We start from the raw sequence: 18811 nt of genomic DNA on the forward strand, positions 1-18811 counted from the left end.
ATGAAATAAACAAACATCATCATCATCACTACTGCTAGCAAAAAGGACCCCTCCTTGGCCGACATTGACCAGCATTGACGGTAAGAACCATAAAGAAGAATTCATGATGAATCTGCAAGTTTCAGTTCATGGTTGTCAACTAAATTTTATCAAACTTACGGTGTGATGCCGAGCATTATCTCTGCTCTGCTCTTCATTACACAGCACCAGGAAGTTCTACATGTAATAATAGTACCACATACTGGAATAATTGTTGGTACCTTGTCAAGACATAATATGTATCACTCTATACAACTGTGGCAATATGATCTCTTGAAAAGAATCTAGTTCGTAGGATGGGCTCCCATTAAGTGTTTTTTTTTTTTTACAGTTGAAATGTCAGAACAAGTGTAGGGCGCTAGTTAGACAGAAAAATCTGTCTGTCCAGAGGAGTCTTATTAGGCCAAGTAAAAAAAGAATGTAAAATTTAGTTTCTCGTCCGGGTTTTTTGAGCAAGACGATGAGGGAGGTCCTTACTATTTGATATCTTACTATTTTTTCGAGGATTGTCAAAATGAAAGTAATATGTGTTTCTCGGTCCGGTAATTCTGAGAAAGGTAAAAAGAGAGGGCTTTATACTATTTCTATATCCAATTTATGAAATGAAATATCAGTATATCACTCTAGTAGCTGTGTTATGAGAGACCAGGTCCCAAGTGTATGTCTTGCCTGCACTCTGTGCATTTTCAAACAAGTAGATTATGTACCATACTTGAAATGAAACTTCATGCATGCAGAAATACATTTGCTTTTTCTTTCCACTACAGATGTCAAGGGAAAATGACCATCTTAATACTGGTATTTAGTGTTGTAATGGCATTTCTGATACCAGTGTACTTGCAATTCTGATATATTGTGCTATTAAATGAAACAGGTATAAAACATGTCTTTCAACAAAGAATATACGACTGAAATCAATTCCATGATATTCAAAACGCTGCTTTATTCATCATTGGTGTTTGTGACTAACTTTTTGTGTCCACACAGCTGGTATGTATCTGCATTTCTTCACAGTTTAATTGTAGCATATTCAACTGGAAACTGGCTTGTACAATTGCACATGGATGTCAAAATGATACTGATATGGCATTATAGCATTAAACATTTAAAGATGTTTCTTCATGTTCTAAAAAGACATTTGATAATCACTCATCATTTGGATGATGAATGTTGTATACCACACTACAGATACGACTCACGGCCGTGTCCGTGAATTTACATCGTAAAAAAAAGTATCCCGCAGAAATACGAGACAAACCAGAATCCGTGGAAAATATATTTTGTAGATACAGACTGTACACCCATTTGATAATTATACATTTGCTGGAAAAACGCATTCATTTTCTCTTCAAAATAGAACAATACATCGCCGTCAGATGCAACGTTACAGAGCAGAGTGTACGGGCTTCTACACATTCGAATGTGTTCATGCTGACAGACCAGGGGATGGTACCGGTGACCGACCCTTGACAGCTACAGACTAGACACGCACACTTTGCCAATACGGTGCGGCACGGCCACGTCTGCACCGGCACCGTACCTTCCGACACTGCACACACATGCACATAGTCACAATGACATGAAAATGTATACAAACTCGATACAATCCTCACAAGCATTTGTACAGTACAATTCATCCGCTTGAAATATGAGAAACGGGGAAAAATACGAACAATGCGCGAAATATGCGTGGAATATCAGCGATTGATCGCAAAAACGTTGCCGCCATCGCGTTCACGACGTACCGAGTGCGCAGTACATCACAACTAGCCCAGGCCCGCCCGCGGGCGCCCGCGCCCATCCATGCAACTACAGTTCGACTGCTTTGTGGGTCTTCCGTCTTGCCGAGCTCGCAGTGCGAAATGCATGCGTTATTACATACGCACTACAGAAGCTACAGCTGTACTACAGCTAAGTAGAGGACGCAAGGCGTAATTAGAAATAAGACATCACGATTGGTAGGTAGGTGAATTGTTGATTTTTTTTTTTCGGCGGCCGAAAAAATAGTTAATATAAAAAAAGTTGATGCGGCAACTGAAAATCGATGCGGGCGGGGAGCGGGCTGGGATGAGAATTATGAATTTCTTGGTATTTTCAGCGCCATTTTGAAAATAGTAAATAGTAAAAAAATCGATGCGCGCGAGGACGAGAAACAGGTTTCTTTTTTTACTTGGCCTTATTTGTGTTTTATCACGTCACCTAAACTCAATAGTCAAACACCAACCCCAGAGACTCCAGCTCTCCCGCTTTCGACGGGAGATCTCCCGCCGAAAGCCCATTTTTGCAAAAACTCCCGTTCTCCCGCTTGAGATTTAATTTCTCCCGCCCTGGCTCCGTGTCTCCCGCTTGAAATGATTTTAGTGTCAACGTATGTTGAAAAATAAGCCTTTGATAGCACGAGATGGCATCTAGAACCCTACTTCGCGTTTCGCGTACATCAAGTTAGAACCTCCCGTTTGCTAGGGGTTTCAGGCGGGAGAATCTCAAGATCAGAAGGTGCTTGGGGTTGGAGTCTCTGCAACCCAAAGGCCAAACCAGTGAGTGAGAAAGATAAAACAGTCATTACATCTATTCAACAAGGCTGATAATAGATGTCGATCAACTTAGGAAAGCCCCCGATGACTTTTCTGCTGATTTCTTCAAATGTGATCCAGAAGAACAATCTGTAGAGGCAAATTGGAGGATGATCTCTAATTTTCTGACCAGAGACACCTTCCTTGGATTAGATACTCGAGATATAATCAACGGGCAGATGAGAAAACGAGATCGCCTTTTCAAGAAAGCACGTTGCCAAGCCACCACATCTGCTTGAGTGGACTTGGCATGTCGATCTAACTGATTATTATTATTATCATTATCAAATATATTTAATGTGATATTTAAAGACAGTGCTGATCTGTTGAACTGGCAAGAATGGATGAGGAGCAGAGAAATGTGTTTTGAAAAGTTGATCATTGCAAATACCTGTAAAATAGTGTGAAAAGAGGATTGTAAGGTTGTCTGTCTGAATTCTGTCCTTGACTATTTTGTGATAATTCATAGTACTGATACTGTTCTTCATCATTACATTGTGGAGTTAAAGATGTTGCCATCATTGCAAACAAATTCTCTCATAAATCGTCAAAGATGATTTATAAGATTAAAATCAATTTTTCGTGGTGTACTAAAAGTCAGTATCAGAGTTTCAATGACATTCCCTAGTCTTTGTCACTCATTCCCAGTGTGTAGCTGCAAAAACAATCAAATTATAAGAATCTACACCATGCACCACAGTACATGCATCTCTACCTAGTTTGATTTTGGACAGCATTGTACATTCCCTCACAAGAGTCATAACTGGTTGTTTGTTTGTCTTTTTTGGTTTTGTTTTGTTTTGTTGTTGTTTTTCAAGAGGAACAATAATCTGGTCTGGGGAAAATTCAATGGACTTTGAGAGATACAGTATAGTGTAGCCCTCGTTTTGAAAATGTAGTGATGTGATGAAAATTGATGTACAGAAATTATGAATTCTTCGTTTTACGATTTTTTATTTTTTTTTTTAATCAGATGGCAGATGAAGATGTTTATATCTGCTACCACGACAGCGACCAAGATTTTGCTACATTTCTAACAGGTGAGGATTCAATAGTAAAGTGGCACTACAAAATTGTTATTTCCTGATAGATCACTGCCATAAAAGATGTAGACCTCCACCTGTATGCCAGTTTAGGGTAGGTAGTAATAACTAGTCTTTCTAGCATTTGAATAGATGTTATATAAAAATGTGTTCTGTTTTTGTTTCATTTACTTTTTATTGGTCTTGCTGACAAGTTTTTTTTCCATTTCATGCTCAGTAATTTTTAATTTGCACATGGGAGATTATTGAATAGTTATCATCTTTGTGCATCATTCATATGTCTTTTCTTCTTCTAGAACATTTGGAAAAGGAGGGGCTGAAAGTATGGAGACCGTATGGTGATGAATCTTCCAGCAAGGGTAAAGCGCTTGTGAAGGCCAAGGTGATTGTTACAGTGTGATATTTATCCATGATGCTATTGTAAGCTATATGTTCGATTCTCTTTGAGTTTTTAAGAGTGGCCAGGTGGGTAATATTAGTTGACATTTGAGTTATTTGAGGTTTTCAGCCTCATCTGATTCCTTAACCCTAACTAGGCCGGGGGGGGGGGGGGGGGGGGGGGGGGGGAGCCCTCGACATTCCGTGCGATGTATCGCAATCGCAAAAAGCTATCGCCACGATGTTTCATTACTTTTTTCTTTCGAGTCTCCCGCATCTTTTGACACTAAATTTGCGACGCCAGGGCGCGCGGTTCCGAAGTTATGCATAAATGATTATGTACATGCATGTCAGACCAAAAATTGCTCAAAAACGTGAATTCGTGTACAATTTCAATGCAAACTGTGCTTACAGGCAAATTTCATAAAAGCATGATTATTTTGGTGTTTTATTGATTAATATCAATGAATAACATATTTTCTTGTTCGGAGCGATGTCGCGGACAAATTTCATCGAAAAAACAATGAAAAACATAAAGTCGAAAAAACGAAGAAATACATAAGAAATTCAAAAAACAATAAAATACTAAATAATTTTTTCTGATATCACAATTTTTTTTTACAACATTTGCTAAGGACACTAAAAAGAATATTTACACAAAAAATGTGCCTGTTTTGAGCTTTATTTTGTGATTTATACCAAATAGTCTGTTTTCATGCATCATTATGCATAAATTAGCATAATTTAGCATAAATGATAATTTTTTGAAAAATTGACTTCATGGTATTTTAGATTACATCATAGGCAATGTGTGTGCCAATTTTCGTCGCGATCGCGCGGTCGACGGCCGAGATCTGGAGGGGGGGCCTGGGAGGCCCCCCGGCTCTATCAACTACCTAATAGCCCGGCCTAGTTAGGGTTAACCCGTTGAGGATGGACTGATTTTGCTACAACATGCATTTCCCATAGACCCCTGCCCGAGTATACTCGGGACTCGTCCTCAACGGGTTAACATTATGGGGTCCTAATATGGCGGTCATTGATATAATCATATCTTTAGAGCACATGAGTGTATTTCTCACAGAGACTCCAGCTCGCCTGCTTTGAGGTCATTTTCTGAAAAATCTCCCACCCTCCCATGTTAGGTTGAATTTCTCCCTCTCTGGCTATGTTTCTTCAGCTTTAAGATTCAGCTTTATTTATTCAGCCAAACATTTGTTCTGTCATGTACAAGTATGTTTAAAAATACGGCCAAGATAGCACCATATAGAGCAATGATAACCCTTGTGATCTGTGCTACGTGGACATAATAATTTGTATGCATGTTTGTAGGACTCATGTCTCCAGTTTGCTGGGGGTTCCAGGCAGGAGAATCTCCCAGTCCCAGTTACATGAAGAGATGTTTGGGGCTGGAGTTGGAATTTTTATTGCAGATCAAATTGAATTAATTGACTTTTATGAGTATGTAACAACTCTAACTGTTCATTAGAGTGTGATGTTTTTTTTTGTTTTTTTTTCAAAGAGTACGCTTAATTCAGCTTTCGGAGCACACATGACTGAAGTCAAGTGGTTACTGAAGCAGTTTTCAAAAGACACCTTGTATTTTTATGAAATCTATCTAATGATTATGAATCCTTTGTTGTGTCCAGGTCTGCATTGTTGCTCTCAGTGCTGACTCTCTCCAGGACAAGGAGATAGAGGATGCCATCTCGCTAGCCTACATCTCAGACAAACCTCTCTTTCCTGTGGCGCTCAAGGACTTCCCAGTCCTGGAAAAAGGTCTCACCTTCTCAATGTGAGTGTATAAACATCACTGCAGAAAGAGGCGTACCTACCTCCAGACGTGTGGTGTAGAGCTTTGAAATTCTATATGTGACCGTGCACCACAAAACGAACATAAAGTCGCACACACTGATTTTGCGTGAGGACTGAAAATAAGTGAAATGGGTCAACCTAGCCGATCCTGACTTTTTCATATTTTCTGAAAGGACATGTCTTCTTTTACATTATGCTAAAATGTGGTTGTATCACAAAATGGGCGGGAAAGTGTGTTTTATAGCAGTTTATCTCAAACATTTTTGGTAGAATAGTGTGATTACTGTAGGTGTGTCTTTAGAGTCCCTTTTTCATTTTTGAAAAACCTTGTACACACTTTTTACTTTCAACTCTAATAACTTTTGAAATGATGGTGCTACTGCTTTGAAAGTTGGCATTGATTATGGACAGAATGTGTTAATGAGGCATGCTCAATTTCAGTTTAATCTGATAATCCCTTCATTGTTGTTACTCTGGTGGTTTACTTCCTGTTTTTTTGTCCCATTCATCACACAGCCAGCACGGTTTGGTAAAGATTAAGCGCTTGAACTGTACTTTACAACCTCTTTTCTCAGTTCGCACTTTTCCTGAGTTTGTGCTTTCTTTCCAGTATTTAGATAGGTTAGGAGAGTCCATTTGATTTGAGTTATACATCATTTTAAAGCTTAAAGTCTGCTCTTTTAGAATATGGTCTTATCTAAAAATTCATGTCTGGCTACTTTTGTGGTGCAGGGTCACATACATGTATACAAATCCTCCTTTTTTCGGAGGGGGGGGGTTGAAAAGAGAGGTTTCAAATCCCCTTGTAATATAGAAGACAATATATTTTATAGTATAAAAGCAGATAGACATGAATAGATGAATACACAAATGGTTAGATACATTTGGAACAGAAGAAATAGATAAATTATGAAATAAATGAATGAATGAATAAGTTCAAAAATTATCTCATAGTCACTTTAAACAGGAACTTCAAGCTGTTTCCAAGCACACAACTTAGTGTGCCTGCCATTAAGTGGTATTTGCAGCTCATCACTATATTGACTTTGATGGAAACATGTTTTTGCTCATTTTCTTTTAGTGTGCTAGGTCAGTGGGAGTTATACACACTTTTAGCTTTATACTTTAATACACCTTTTTAAAGGATAAGTTCACCTTCATAAACATAAGGATTGAGAGAATGCAACAATATTAGTAGAACACATCAGTGAAAGTTTGAGGAAAATTGGACAATCGATGCAAAAGTTATGAATTTTTAAAATTTTTGTGTTGGAACCGCTGGATGAGGAGACTACTACAGCTTGTGAGTCATATGCGTACAACAGTATAAAGAAAATGTAAAGAAAATTCAACATATTTTCACTTTTTTCGCATAAGAAAAGAGCACTTGACTTGCCTCTTTCTAAAGGCAGGGGGAATGATATTACCCATAACATTTTTTCGATAACAAGTCGGGGGAATGTGTACTTTTTTCAAAAGATGAAATTTTGTGAAATTCTCTTTATATTTTCCTTATATTGTTGTACGCATGTGACATCTAAGTTATTCACACATTGCAGTAGTCTTCTCATCCAGCGGTTACTGCACAAAAACTTCAAAAATGCATAACTTTTGAACGGATTGTCTGATTTTCCTCAAGCTTTCAATGATGTGTTCTACTAATATTGCTACATTCTCTCAATCCTTAATGTTTATGAAGGTGAACTTGTCCTTTAAGTACAAGAATGTATGGTGTTTCAGACACCAGCAATATAATATTCTTAGTCTCCTCACTTGGGGGAAATGGGCATCAAAAAGGCCAGATGACTTAGTCAAATGATTTTTTTTTCCTTGGCTGCCAAGCAAGTAGTAATAAGTCTTGACGGCATCTTGATCATGTTATTCCGTAAGCTTATATTTCATCATCACCCAGTTTTGATATGGGTCTGTCCCTGGGTGTGGCTGGATTTACCTCATTCTAACCGCTGTCACCCCTTTAAACCGTCTGGCCCTCTTTGGGGTCCTTTCCAAGCTCCTCCTCCACCCTTCTCTTCCACCGTAAGTTTTCTTTGGCCGTCCTCTGTGTTGTGGATCATTTGAACCCCAGCACTTTCCTGAGAACATCATTCTCATCCTTCCTCACCACAGACTCATACCACTAATCATCAATTCCATTCATCCTTGCCAGCTGTTTCATTGTTCCATAGGCTTATTTTTGTAATTTCTGTATTGTAGAATTAAAAAAAAAAAAAAAAAAGAGGACAAGGGATGAAGTGAGCAATCAACAAAACAACTACCATACTTTACCTTCCCTGAATCTTCAGGAAGTTGATTCTGGCCAAGCTGAACTGGATGTTCTTCATCCCCGCGGAGGACTCGGGCGACTACCCCCTCGACTCCATGCCCACCCTGACCTCCTCCATCCAGCGCGAGATCGAGCGCGTGCTCGAGACGCGGCAGCAGCAGGCCGAGGAGGACATCGAGAGCAACATGGAGGACCAGCAGCGGAAGGGGTTCTCCCGCCGGCGGGCCTTCTACAAGCGCTGGAACAGCCGCCAGGACGCTGTGGAGACCGTGGACTTCTGGGAGGACAACTTCGGGCTGGCGACGGAGGTGACGTGGATACAGTTCCGCGAGGCGTTCATGAAGGTGTACCAGGAGCAGATCAAGGGTGTGTTTGTGTGTGTGTGTGCGTTTGTTGTGTGTGTGTCTCTCTCTCTCTCTCTTTCTATCCAACTACTTGTTTATCTATCTGTGTATTTAGCTCTCTCTCTCTGTTTAATCTACTTTTACCTAAATACATTGTGTATCTCACTAGTGTTTATGCCAAATTTGTGCATCACTTCGTTTGGATAGATTTAAACATATTTTAGAGTCATTTGATTGTTTGTTTGATTGTTTTCTTTAATTTTATGGTCTGCCAATATTCTTGGAAATGACATTCAACACATGAGGTGGTTTGTAACATATGTCAGGGTTCCTGGAACATTCAAGTAGAATACACACAATTTGAGGAAAACTTAAATTATATTCAACTTCATATGTACACAAAATTTGAGCTGACACTCAAGTGCTATGCAGGTGGGTAATTCCGTGAAGTTGGGGCACAAACTGTGACATTTTAGCATAACTCAATACTAATTATGCTATACATAGGCTTTACATTTGTATTGAGACCATACATTTTCCTGGAAATTTTGTGCCATTCAGACTCAATTTTGATGAAGTTATTAAAACGATATGTAACGGTGTCCTGTAGCATCGTGATGTGTCCATGTAGCATCGTGATAGTTAAAATCTGGTCCTAAAAGACAAATTGATGCAATTAGCTTGACCAAAATTTGATATAATATGCATAATTACTAGATTAGTCAGATAGCTATAAAATATCTTAACTCTCCTTTCAACAGTTTTACATTTAAAAGAAAATTACACAATGTGTCACTATGCTACGTGGTGTCCATCAAATGTCACAAAAAAGGACACCGCATAGCATCATGATACATTTTGTAATTTCCTTTTAAAATTAAAACTGTGTACAGGAAATTTGAGATGTAATAGCTATCTCATTCATATCTTGTAAATATGCATATTGCATCAAATTTTGGTCACGCTAACTGCCATAATTTGTCTCTTACGACCGACCAAATTCTAAAATATCACGATGCTACATGGACACGTCACGATGCTACAGGACACTGTTACATATTGTTTAATAACTTCATCAAAATTGAGTCTGAATGGCACAAAATTTCCAGGAAAATGTGTGGCCTCAATGCAAATGTAAAGCCTACAAACAATAAATGTATAGCATAATTAATTTTGATTGATGCTGAAACATATTTTTTAAATATCATGATGCTACGTGGACACTGCCCCAACTTCATGGAATTACCCAGATGCATGAGTCTATCATGACAAAACTTTAAATTTGAAAGGGATTAGAGAGAATCATATTGTTGGTAACCCACATGAGTCAGATTGTGTAAATCAAGCTTAGACAGCATGTTTTTAAATACTTTGAACATGGAATATTCTGTTTTGAAAGATATTTTAAAGTTTCTCTCTACTGAGCTAGCCCCCAACATGAGAATTTAAATATTTTTTGAATGTCATGTATAAGTATGAACAGATTCCATACTCTTGCATCCAAAATTTAAAACAAGCAAAGTTCACGGAAATGAATCACATCGAAGTTTCCACCATTACAGTATTATTCGTTTTGTTCTGTTCTCGCAGCCCAAATGCCAGAAGACAAAATCCAGTGGATCATCAACATCTTGTACGGTGACGTGCTGGAGCTGCGCAAGGTGGTCACGCGCAAGATGTACGACGACTTCTGCGGCGACGCCTCGTGGGGGCCGGACCGGTTCTTCCTGCGGCTAATGGACTATGCCAAGGGCAGCATTGCCATGAGGGGGGTGTTCAACATGAAGAGCACAGTCCGGCTGGATGCCGTGCAGAACCTGGGTAAGTTAACATCCAAGATTATTGTTTGTTTGTGATTTAACCCTATGTGCGCCATGGTGCAACCCCCCTCCCCCCCCCCCCCCCCTCCCTGTATGCCATTTTTATTCTAAAATTGCAATGCAAACCAGCTTATGGAAACCATGTAGCATTTTGTTGAAGCATTTCTGCTATAATGGCAGTACAGCAGAGCTGTGGAAAAAAATTGCAAGCTATGATATGATGTAGATGCTATAACAAAGGTACATGTATTTCTCGTATGGCAACACAGTATGCAAAATTTTGAGTCTGGTCTGTGGAAGCATAGTGGATTAGCCAAAAAAATTCCACAGGGCAGTGGATATGGTGTACATTATTGTGTTAGGCATGCCCGGTATCAATTGAGCTGAAGATGAAGAGAGGGTCTTCCAACCCAAGAAGCAGACATAGAGGGTATATTCCAAATGTACAGATCCTGAACTGCAGCATTGTGCATTGGAGTCGAATAAGTGCACTCTTGAAAGAAAGAAAGAAAGAAAAAAAAAACTTATATGTTCTTTATTGCTGTTGCTATTTTTTTTTTGTGTGTTGTTTTTTTCATTCTTCCCAATACTGTAAAAGTAGTTATTTTTTACATGAGTTATTTCTCATGCTTGTTCAGGTAAGATGAGTTTCGGATGTTTTTAATTGCGCGGAAGCGGGCGTTAACTACTGGAACATATTGCAAGCAAAAATATTCATGTGCTTTTATTTTTCGCACTAGCTTCTGGTTGCACGAAATGCGCAAAAATTGTAACAGCATGAAAATTTCCTAGCTTTACAGTAGGCCTTGTGTTTCAAAATTCATATTGTAGTAGTGTGAGCACAGAATCAGTACTGATAACAATTACCATGTACAGTGTGGTGATTTTGAAAAAAAAAAATACATACAATGGACTATGTCAGTGTATGGGCCTATTCCTTGGTCCTGTTGACTTTTGTGTTTATAAACCAGGCTGGCTTCTCTTGTATAAAGCAATATATATCAAAATTCGTTCTTTCATATATCAAAAACTACCACCTCATCAATGATTTTCCTTGTAGGCCAATTTCGCACAGCCCCCGTCATCACTTCATTGCTCTCGCTACTCAGTGACAACGATGCCAACATGAGGGCGGTAGCTGCCATCGCATTGGGAAAGACAGGTATGGTCTGACATTTTTCCAGTAGGCTTGTTTCAAGGCTGTAAAGACCAGATTTCTTGTCATAAACCACATCGTTATTGCATAGTTGAGAGTTTATTGTCAGTTGTTTTGTTTTGTTTTGTTTTTGTCTAAAAATTATTCAGTGCTGTTGGCATATAACATGGTCAAATACTGAAATGGTAAATTTCTCTTTCCTTTTCTTTTGCTTTTATGCATATTTTATCAAACTCTTGCTGTACATTTCTATGAGGTTTTTATTTTGACGATGTAGACCGTGTTTGTGGAGTAAATACTTTAGCATTGTACTTTACACAACATGTTTGGTCTTGTCATGTTCAAGAACTTATTGTTTTGCTCAACAAACCAAATACTTTCTATTTCTTTGTATTTTTTTCCTTAATTGTTACTTTCTGTATTGAATTCTTTTATATCATACTGTACATGTACACCGCCATACATTTCATAGTTTTTCTTTTCATGAATTTTGAGAGTCGAATGCTAACAGCAACACTGATCCGGACATGTATGCAATGTGCAGTTGTAGGCCTACATTTCTTCATTCATTACTGTATTCCACGCTAGGAAAAATTCAACCATTCGTGGAATTGTTTGGACGTTTTGATTTGCACACAAATTGGACTCATAAATATGTGACCCTGCACCTCAAAACAAACAAAAAGTCGCCAGACATGAATTTTTAGTTAAGACCATATTCTGAAAGAACAGACTTTACGCTTTAAAATGATGTATAACTCAAATCAAATGGACTCTCCTAACCTACATTGTATCTAAATACTGGAAAGAAAGCACAAACTCAGGAAAAGTGTGAACTGAGAAAAGAGGCTCTGAAGTACAGTGTCTATTCAAGCGTTTAATCTTTACCAAACCTTGCTGGCTGTGTGATGAATGGGACAAAAAACAGGAAGTAAACCACCAGAGTAACAACAATGAAGGGATTATCAGATTAAACTGAAATTAAGCATGCCTCATTAACCTATTCTGTCCAAAATTAATGCCAACTTTCAAAGCAGTAGCACTATCCTTTCAAAAGTTATTAGTGTTGAAAGTGAAGAGTGTGGACAAGGTTTTTCAGAAATGAAAAAGGGATTCTAAAGACACACCTAATAACACTATTCTACAAAAAAAAAAAAAAACACACTCGTTCCTGCCCGTTTTATGATACCAAATTTAAGCACAATGTAAAAGAAGACCTGCTCTTTCAGAAAATATGAAAAAGTCAAGTTCGGCAAGGTTGACCCATTTCACTTATTTACAGTCCTCATGCAAAATCAGTGTGTGCGACTTTATGTTCGTTTTGAGGTGCACGGTCACATATAATGTGTATATCATGCCACAGTGCAGTAGCCTAATTTGTTCTCAAGCTCTCATATACTTAAATATTTTTTTTTCTGTTGTTTTGTTGCTGTGTCAGAGGTGAAGTCCAAGCATGTGGTGTCCAAGCTGATCTCCAAGCTGACCGATGATGACCGTCTTGTGCGGGAGGCCACTTGTCTATCGCTTGGTCATCTCAAGGCCAAGTCTGCAGTTCCCCATCTGGTCAAGAGATGGTCAGTAGGGCCAATATTCATTGTTTCGCATTTTCTTTTAATATGTGTGTGTGCTATTGTGATGTCAATAAAAAGCAGTTTTCTCTTCAGTATGTACACAGATATTCATCCATTTTCATTTTTTTGTAATATTTGGGTGTAGACAGAACTCATCTGCTGAGAAAGGCATGCAGAAACATACAGTATTACTCTCTATACTTTACACCAAGAACATGCTTGAAGAAAATTTTTCTTTAGGAGTAGAATGGAAATTGGTGATTTTTTTGAGAGCTACTCAACACCTACATAGTATTAATTTGCCAGTTTGTTTAACTCTCTAAAATTATTCAGTTCATCGCTGTTTTTTGTGTGTCTGATTTTTCCAAAATTTTCACAAATCTGCTTCTATGATTTTTCTGTTTTTATACAAAGCAACATAATATTATTATGTTGGATGATATATTAGCATAAATATTATCCCATCACTGTCCTGTCTTCTGCTTCTCTGACATGATCAGGAGGAGTGACCTGATCTCGGACGTCCGACAGGCGGCCGAGGTGGCGCTGCAGCAGGTGGGATCGGATGAGGCAAAGGACGCCCTCCACATGACCCATCTTCTGTCCCAAGAGATGTCCAGTCTGGAGGCTGAAAACTGAAGAGGCTCTGCTTATGCCTTGCCTTGCCCTCCCCCCCCCCCCCCCCCCCCCCCCTCCAACTGACAGGATTCATAGGAGCAGATCCAGGAATTTTGTAAGAAAAGGCGCCTTTACAAAATTTGAGAGGGGCGAAAATACCCCCCTCCCATATTTTCTTTGGTTTTAACAAATTAAAAAAAAAAAAAGAGGGGGTGCACACCTGATGTGCCCCCCTCTGGATCCGCCTCTGATTCAGAAACTGCCATTCAGATTCTTGCTGTGAGGGACCAATTATGAATTCATTGGTTGTCTACTGATACCACACACACACACACACACATGCACACACAATCAAATAGTATGACACACACAGCACAAGTGTGGTTTAGCAAATTAGTTGTAGCTATGAGTGGATTATTGGCCAGTTTTATTGCGCACACACACACACACACATTTGCAGGCACAAGTATAGACACATCAAATGTAACAGCACACACAGCAAACGATTAGATTGACAGAATATACAAACATAGTGGTAGCTTTTACAAGTGGATCATCATTCCATTATTAAAACATTAATAAAAAACAAAAGCAAATGTAAACACATGCACAAAACAGTGGGCTGAGAAAACAGTGGGCCCGATTGTTGACTGTAACGGGCTGCAATCATAATAAACCTCTGCAGTCTTATCCTGCCATGCTGCAAGTACCAACTTTTGAGTAGCACATAGCTTTGGGGTTTTACCCAAGCATCACGCATTATACATGGTACATGGCGTGTACGATTATATGTGACCGTGCATCACAAAACGCACAAAAAAGTCGCACACACTGATTTTGTGTGAGGACTGAAAATAAGTGAAATGGGTCCATCTAGCCGATCTTGACTTTTTCATATTTTCTGAAAGAGCAAGTCTTTGGTTTACATTATGCTAAAATTTGGGGTCATAAAACGGGCGGGAAAGTGTTTTTTAGCAGTTTATCTCGAACATTTTTGGTAGAATAGTGTCATTAGGTATGTCTTTAGAGTCCCTTTTTCATTTCTGAAAAACCTTATACACACTCTTCACTTTCAACTCTAATAACTTTTGAAAGGATAGTGCTACTGCTTTGAAAATTGGCATCAATTATGGACAGAATGTCTTAATGAGGCATGCCTAATTTCAGTTTAGTTTGATAATCCCTTCATTGTTTTTACTCGGCTGGTTTACTTCCTGTTTTTTGTCCCATTCACCACACAGCCAACACGGTTTGGTAAGGATTAAGCGCTTGAATAGATACTATACTTCAGAGCCTCTTTTCTCAGTTCACACTTTTCCTGAGTTTGTGCTTTCTTTACAATATTTAAATGGGTTAGGAGAGTCCATTTGATTTGAGTTATACATCATTTTAAAGCTTAAAGTCTGCTCTTTCAGAATATGGTTTTAACTAAAGATTCATGTCTGGCGACTTTTTGTTTGTTTTGTGGTGCCGGGTCACATATGTCAGCCAGAGGTCTTGGGGGTCTTATAAGATATCTTGTGTGCTACAGCCTTCAATAACTAGTGAACATTAACTATCAAAGAGTGATGTCTTTTGTGTGCTGACGTCCACCTGACATTCAATATCTCACACTGCGTCTTGAGAATATTCTTCTCTTTACATAGTCTGCAATCAAATATATGAGCCTTTTCCTTTGTAACTGCAGAGATAACGGACACGAATGGAAAACAAAGAATATCAATGTACTCAAAGGAGCATAAACAATGATTTTCATGGTGTATAGAAAATGTAAGATTAAAACAAGGTTCGACATTATTGGTGGCCCAATGCCCCTACAACTTGCTGTCGGACCACCGAATTTCAAAGAAAAAAAATTATCTTTTGGTGGCCTCATCGGGAAACTATGTTTCAAATTGAATTGCTAAGTTTCTTTTAAACTTGGCTAATATATTTCTTTTTCTGGCCCTCAAAGTTTTAAATCTAAGGATTTCAGTGGACTGAGAGACCTACCAGAGGAGAAAGTTAATGTCAAGCCCCAATTTCAAAGAGTTCCCTAATCTTCTCTTTTGCTTTGATACCTTTCAAGATATATTGTACATGTACATATAAAATGGCCGCAGATTGAAAACTGCCAAACAGTTTGGAGACCTTAAAGTAGTGCCTTGCACAAATCAGGACTGAAACCTATGCAAATACATTGTACTGTTTGATACCAGTAAAGTTATCAAGCATCAAACTTAATTTTTCACATACACTAGGTGTATGAGGGGCTTGCTTGGACAAGCTTCGGTGGAAAATCTGATTGTGAGCAATGTCTGAAAATTCTGTACAGATTGTCATATATTTCATTAGATGAATTGAGATCATGATTATAATTACTATGCCTAGTCATCGATTGCAATCCAGATGGATGTTAATTATGCCTCCTTCCCCCGCCCTATCCCCCCCCCCCCCAAAAAAAAAGGAACCCTGAAAGAAAGTGTCCTACAATGTATTGTAGGCTAGCTGTTAAAGTTTAGAGGAAGATACTTGTCAGTTTCATTCATTAGATGCTTCTTTTATTAGTTGCAAAATACCAGTGATTTTAGCAGATATATGCTTAGTGATTATTGATACCAATACATGTATTTACATATTATCACTCCCCCACCCCCAAACAACAACAAACAAACAAACAAAAACAAACATGCATCACTGTGTATTCTGAAAGCAGTAATTTTTGAACACATTTTGAGCGAAATGAGTGATAAAGCTAAACCTTACTTGGCCTTCAAAGGAAACTACAGCAGTGCATGGCACAGATATAGGTGGGACTATGCTGGTATATTGTACATACTGTACATGTACGGCCTATACAGTGTACCACTGTAGGTGTTGATGTGTCACACTTGTGTATTCTTGCCCCCGATGGAGTGCCATGGTTATGTTTACTGGCACACAGTAGAGAATGACATTTACGTTTTCTTGCAGTCAAAATTCATCTATTACCTGTGTCTGTTCTTCTCAGTGAGTTATATTATACATGTAGTCTTATTATAAGGAACCTCAGTGTCTTCAAAATTTGATAGTGCCTCTTTGTTCAGTGGCTGGAATATCAGTGGTCAGACAAAAGGTCGAAGGGCACAAATGCACACTGTATCCTCATACATGTACATTTTATATCCCTAGATTTTCAGTTATCACTCTCTCTTTCCTTGCCATCTAACATTATTATATCTATATTCAATAATTAGCATTGGTAGATTTATATTGTACAGCTCTCAAGTTTAGATTGCTCTAGCAGGGTATAGTGAGAATTACAATGTATATCTATCTATCTACATGTATCTATCTATCTATCTATCTACAATGTATCTATCTATCTATCTATCTATCTATCTATCTATCTATCTATCTATTTATCTATTTATCTATCTATCTATCTGTCTGTCTGTCTGTCTGTCTATCTATTTGTCAATTTATCTTTTCTTTTCTTTTTTCAGCAGTACTGAAATTTGCAATAGCTGTGCCTCTTGTGTGTAATCCTTGTACATTGTAGTGCTCAGGGATGGAGAACCTGAATAGAATAATAGAAGTGAGGATTATCAGTTCTATGTTCCTTCAAAGTTTTAGCTTTGCAGTGCAAGTTTATGCGCATTTATATGATACCAGTGAATTTTGTACCATTTTGAAATTAAGAATCTAAAGAGTTGATATAAAAGTGCCTATCATGGGAGATTGTTGTGGAGAGATTTCTAAAGCTCTTTCTCAGGTTTGACCATCATTATGTTTTTCTGCTATTTTCGTTTTAAATGGATTTGTGTTTGGTACATGTAACTAGTCATTCCATTGCTGTAGACTTGCTAGTCACGTTTCTTGTCCAAAAGATGATAGAAAGCTCAGGTGCTATTGGGTGTTTTTTATGTGTATGCTCATATTATTAATCCATCACCATGTTTCCGGACAACAAGCAACAAGCAACAGCAACCACAACAACAACAAATGTAACAACAAACTCACTTTACAAGGTGCTATAATGATAGCCACTTTTGCTGCAATGGCCAGTGCCACGTTAATAATGATGAGACTCTTGTTTCCTGATTGGCTGTTGCTAAAAGATGTTACCATTCTACAGCAAGAATTGCTGACATAGCAATGAAACAACTACATGTACATACAATTGTTTCAATGTACTAGTACGTTATCCCCATAAACTGCCGAGGAAGCCAGATCTTTGAGGTGCTATCAATATACCAGAAAAATACATACCATTATGTGACTCCAAGGTCAGAAGTGGTATTTCTAAATCTGAAATTTCCCCCTCCCCCCCCCCCCAAAAAAAAAAAGAAATCATGGCACTCTAGCTGTTAATGGAAACCAGGTGTAGAAAACGGTTGCAGCTCATTATTCCGAAGGTTCGTTATTCAGAAGGTTCATTGTTCCGAATTTCATTTTCGGATTAACGAATCTTCGGAATAACAAACCTTCGGAATAACGCCACAAATTTTAGGATTAACGAACCTTTTCCATTTTCGGATTAACAAGCCTCTAGGTATAGGGAATTTGTGTGTTTTGGATTAATGACCCTTCGGAGTAACGAACCCTCGGAATAGCGAACCTTCGGAATAACGAACAGCACCCGTAGAAAACAAGTATATGTAGTACAGTACTACAGTTGATGGCAAGAGCATTCATACATGTGTTTGTACATTGTAGATCTATATATTGTAGTGCAATATTTCACAGTTGGGTTATTGTAATACATGTATATGTGCATAATATTTGTGGGAGTTGTGTACTGTACGCGCTAAAATTTTCGCGAACAAATATTTTTGCAAATTGCTACTTGGAGGACATTTTCTCATGTTGTTAATTTTGCGGTTGCAAGGGTCTTTACAGAACTCTCACGCGCGTTTTTGTTTTCGCACATTGTTATCTTCGCGGTTCAAAAGCGATTCGCGAAATTCGCGAAAATAAAACCACCTTGAAAATTTCAGCTCGTACAGTGTTAGCTTGTATTTATAGGCAGTGCTTTATTAATTACCAAAGGATCCTGTGAGTCTAATATTCCTTTGCATGGTACTGAAGTATTTATATACTTACTTCAAGAATGTTAATTTGTTCTACAGCATTGTCCAAATGCAAGGATATGTTGTACCACAAAGCTTTGAAGGAAATGTGTGATGGGGTTCTTTTTTTTTTCTTTGAT

At 38.3% G+C, this 18811-nt stretch overlaps 1 protein-coding gene across 1 annotated transcript; it reads left to right on the plus strand.

Annotated features, from left to right (window-relative positions):
• LOC139719612 (uncharacterized) lies at positions 1-13674 on the plus strand. Its single transcript, XM_071631020.1, has 9 exons — positions 1-80; positions 3586-3652; positions 3952-4037; positions 5683-5828; positions 8152-8498; positions 10067-10297; positions 11357-11458; positions 12891-13026; positions 13524-13674. The coding sequence occupies exons 2-9, from the start codon at positions 3586-3588 to the stop codon at positions 13660-13662; spliced, it is 1254 nt and encodes a 417-aa protein (XP_071487121.1). The 5' UTR covers positions 1-80; the 3' UTR covers positions 13663-13674.
• Positions 13675-18811: the final 5137 nt, after the last annotated feature.

This window comes from Diadema antillarum, unplaced genomic scaffold, assembly GCF_040938485.1.
Source record: "Diadema antillarum isolate AM-2024a unplaced genomic scaffold, OU_Dant_1.0 scf00000112, whole genome shotgun sequence".
NCBI lineage: Eukaryota > Metazoa > Echinodermata > Echinoidea > Diadematoida > Diadematidae > Diadema > Diadema antillarum.

What these genes read in the sequence shown, in the direction of transcription:
- LOC139719612 (XM_071631020.1), top strand. Translation starts at nt 3,586, where the DNA reads ATGGCAGATGAAGATGTTTATATCTGCTACCACGACAGCGACCAAGAT. An exon ending in AAGCGCTTGTGAAGGCCAAG is followed by an intron (nt 4,038 to 5,682) that starts GTGATTGTTACA and finishes TGTTGTGTCCAG; the next exon opens with GTCTGCATTGTTGCTCTCAG. An exon ending in GGATGCCGTGCAGAACCTGG is followed by an intron (nt 10,298 to 11,356) that starts GTAAGTTAACAT and finishes TTTTCCTTGTAG; the next exon opens with GCCAATTTCGCACAGCCCCC.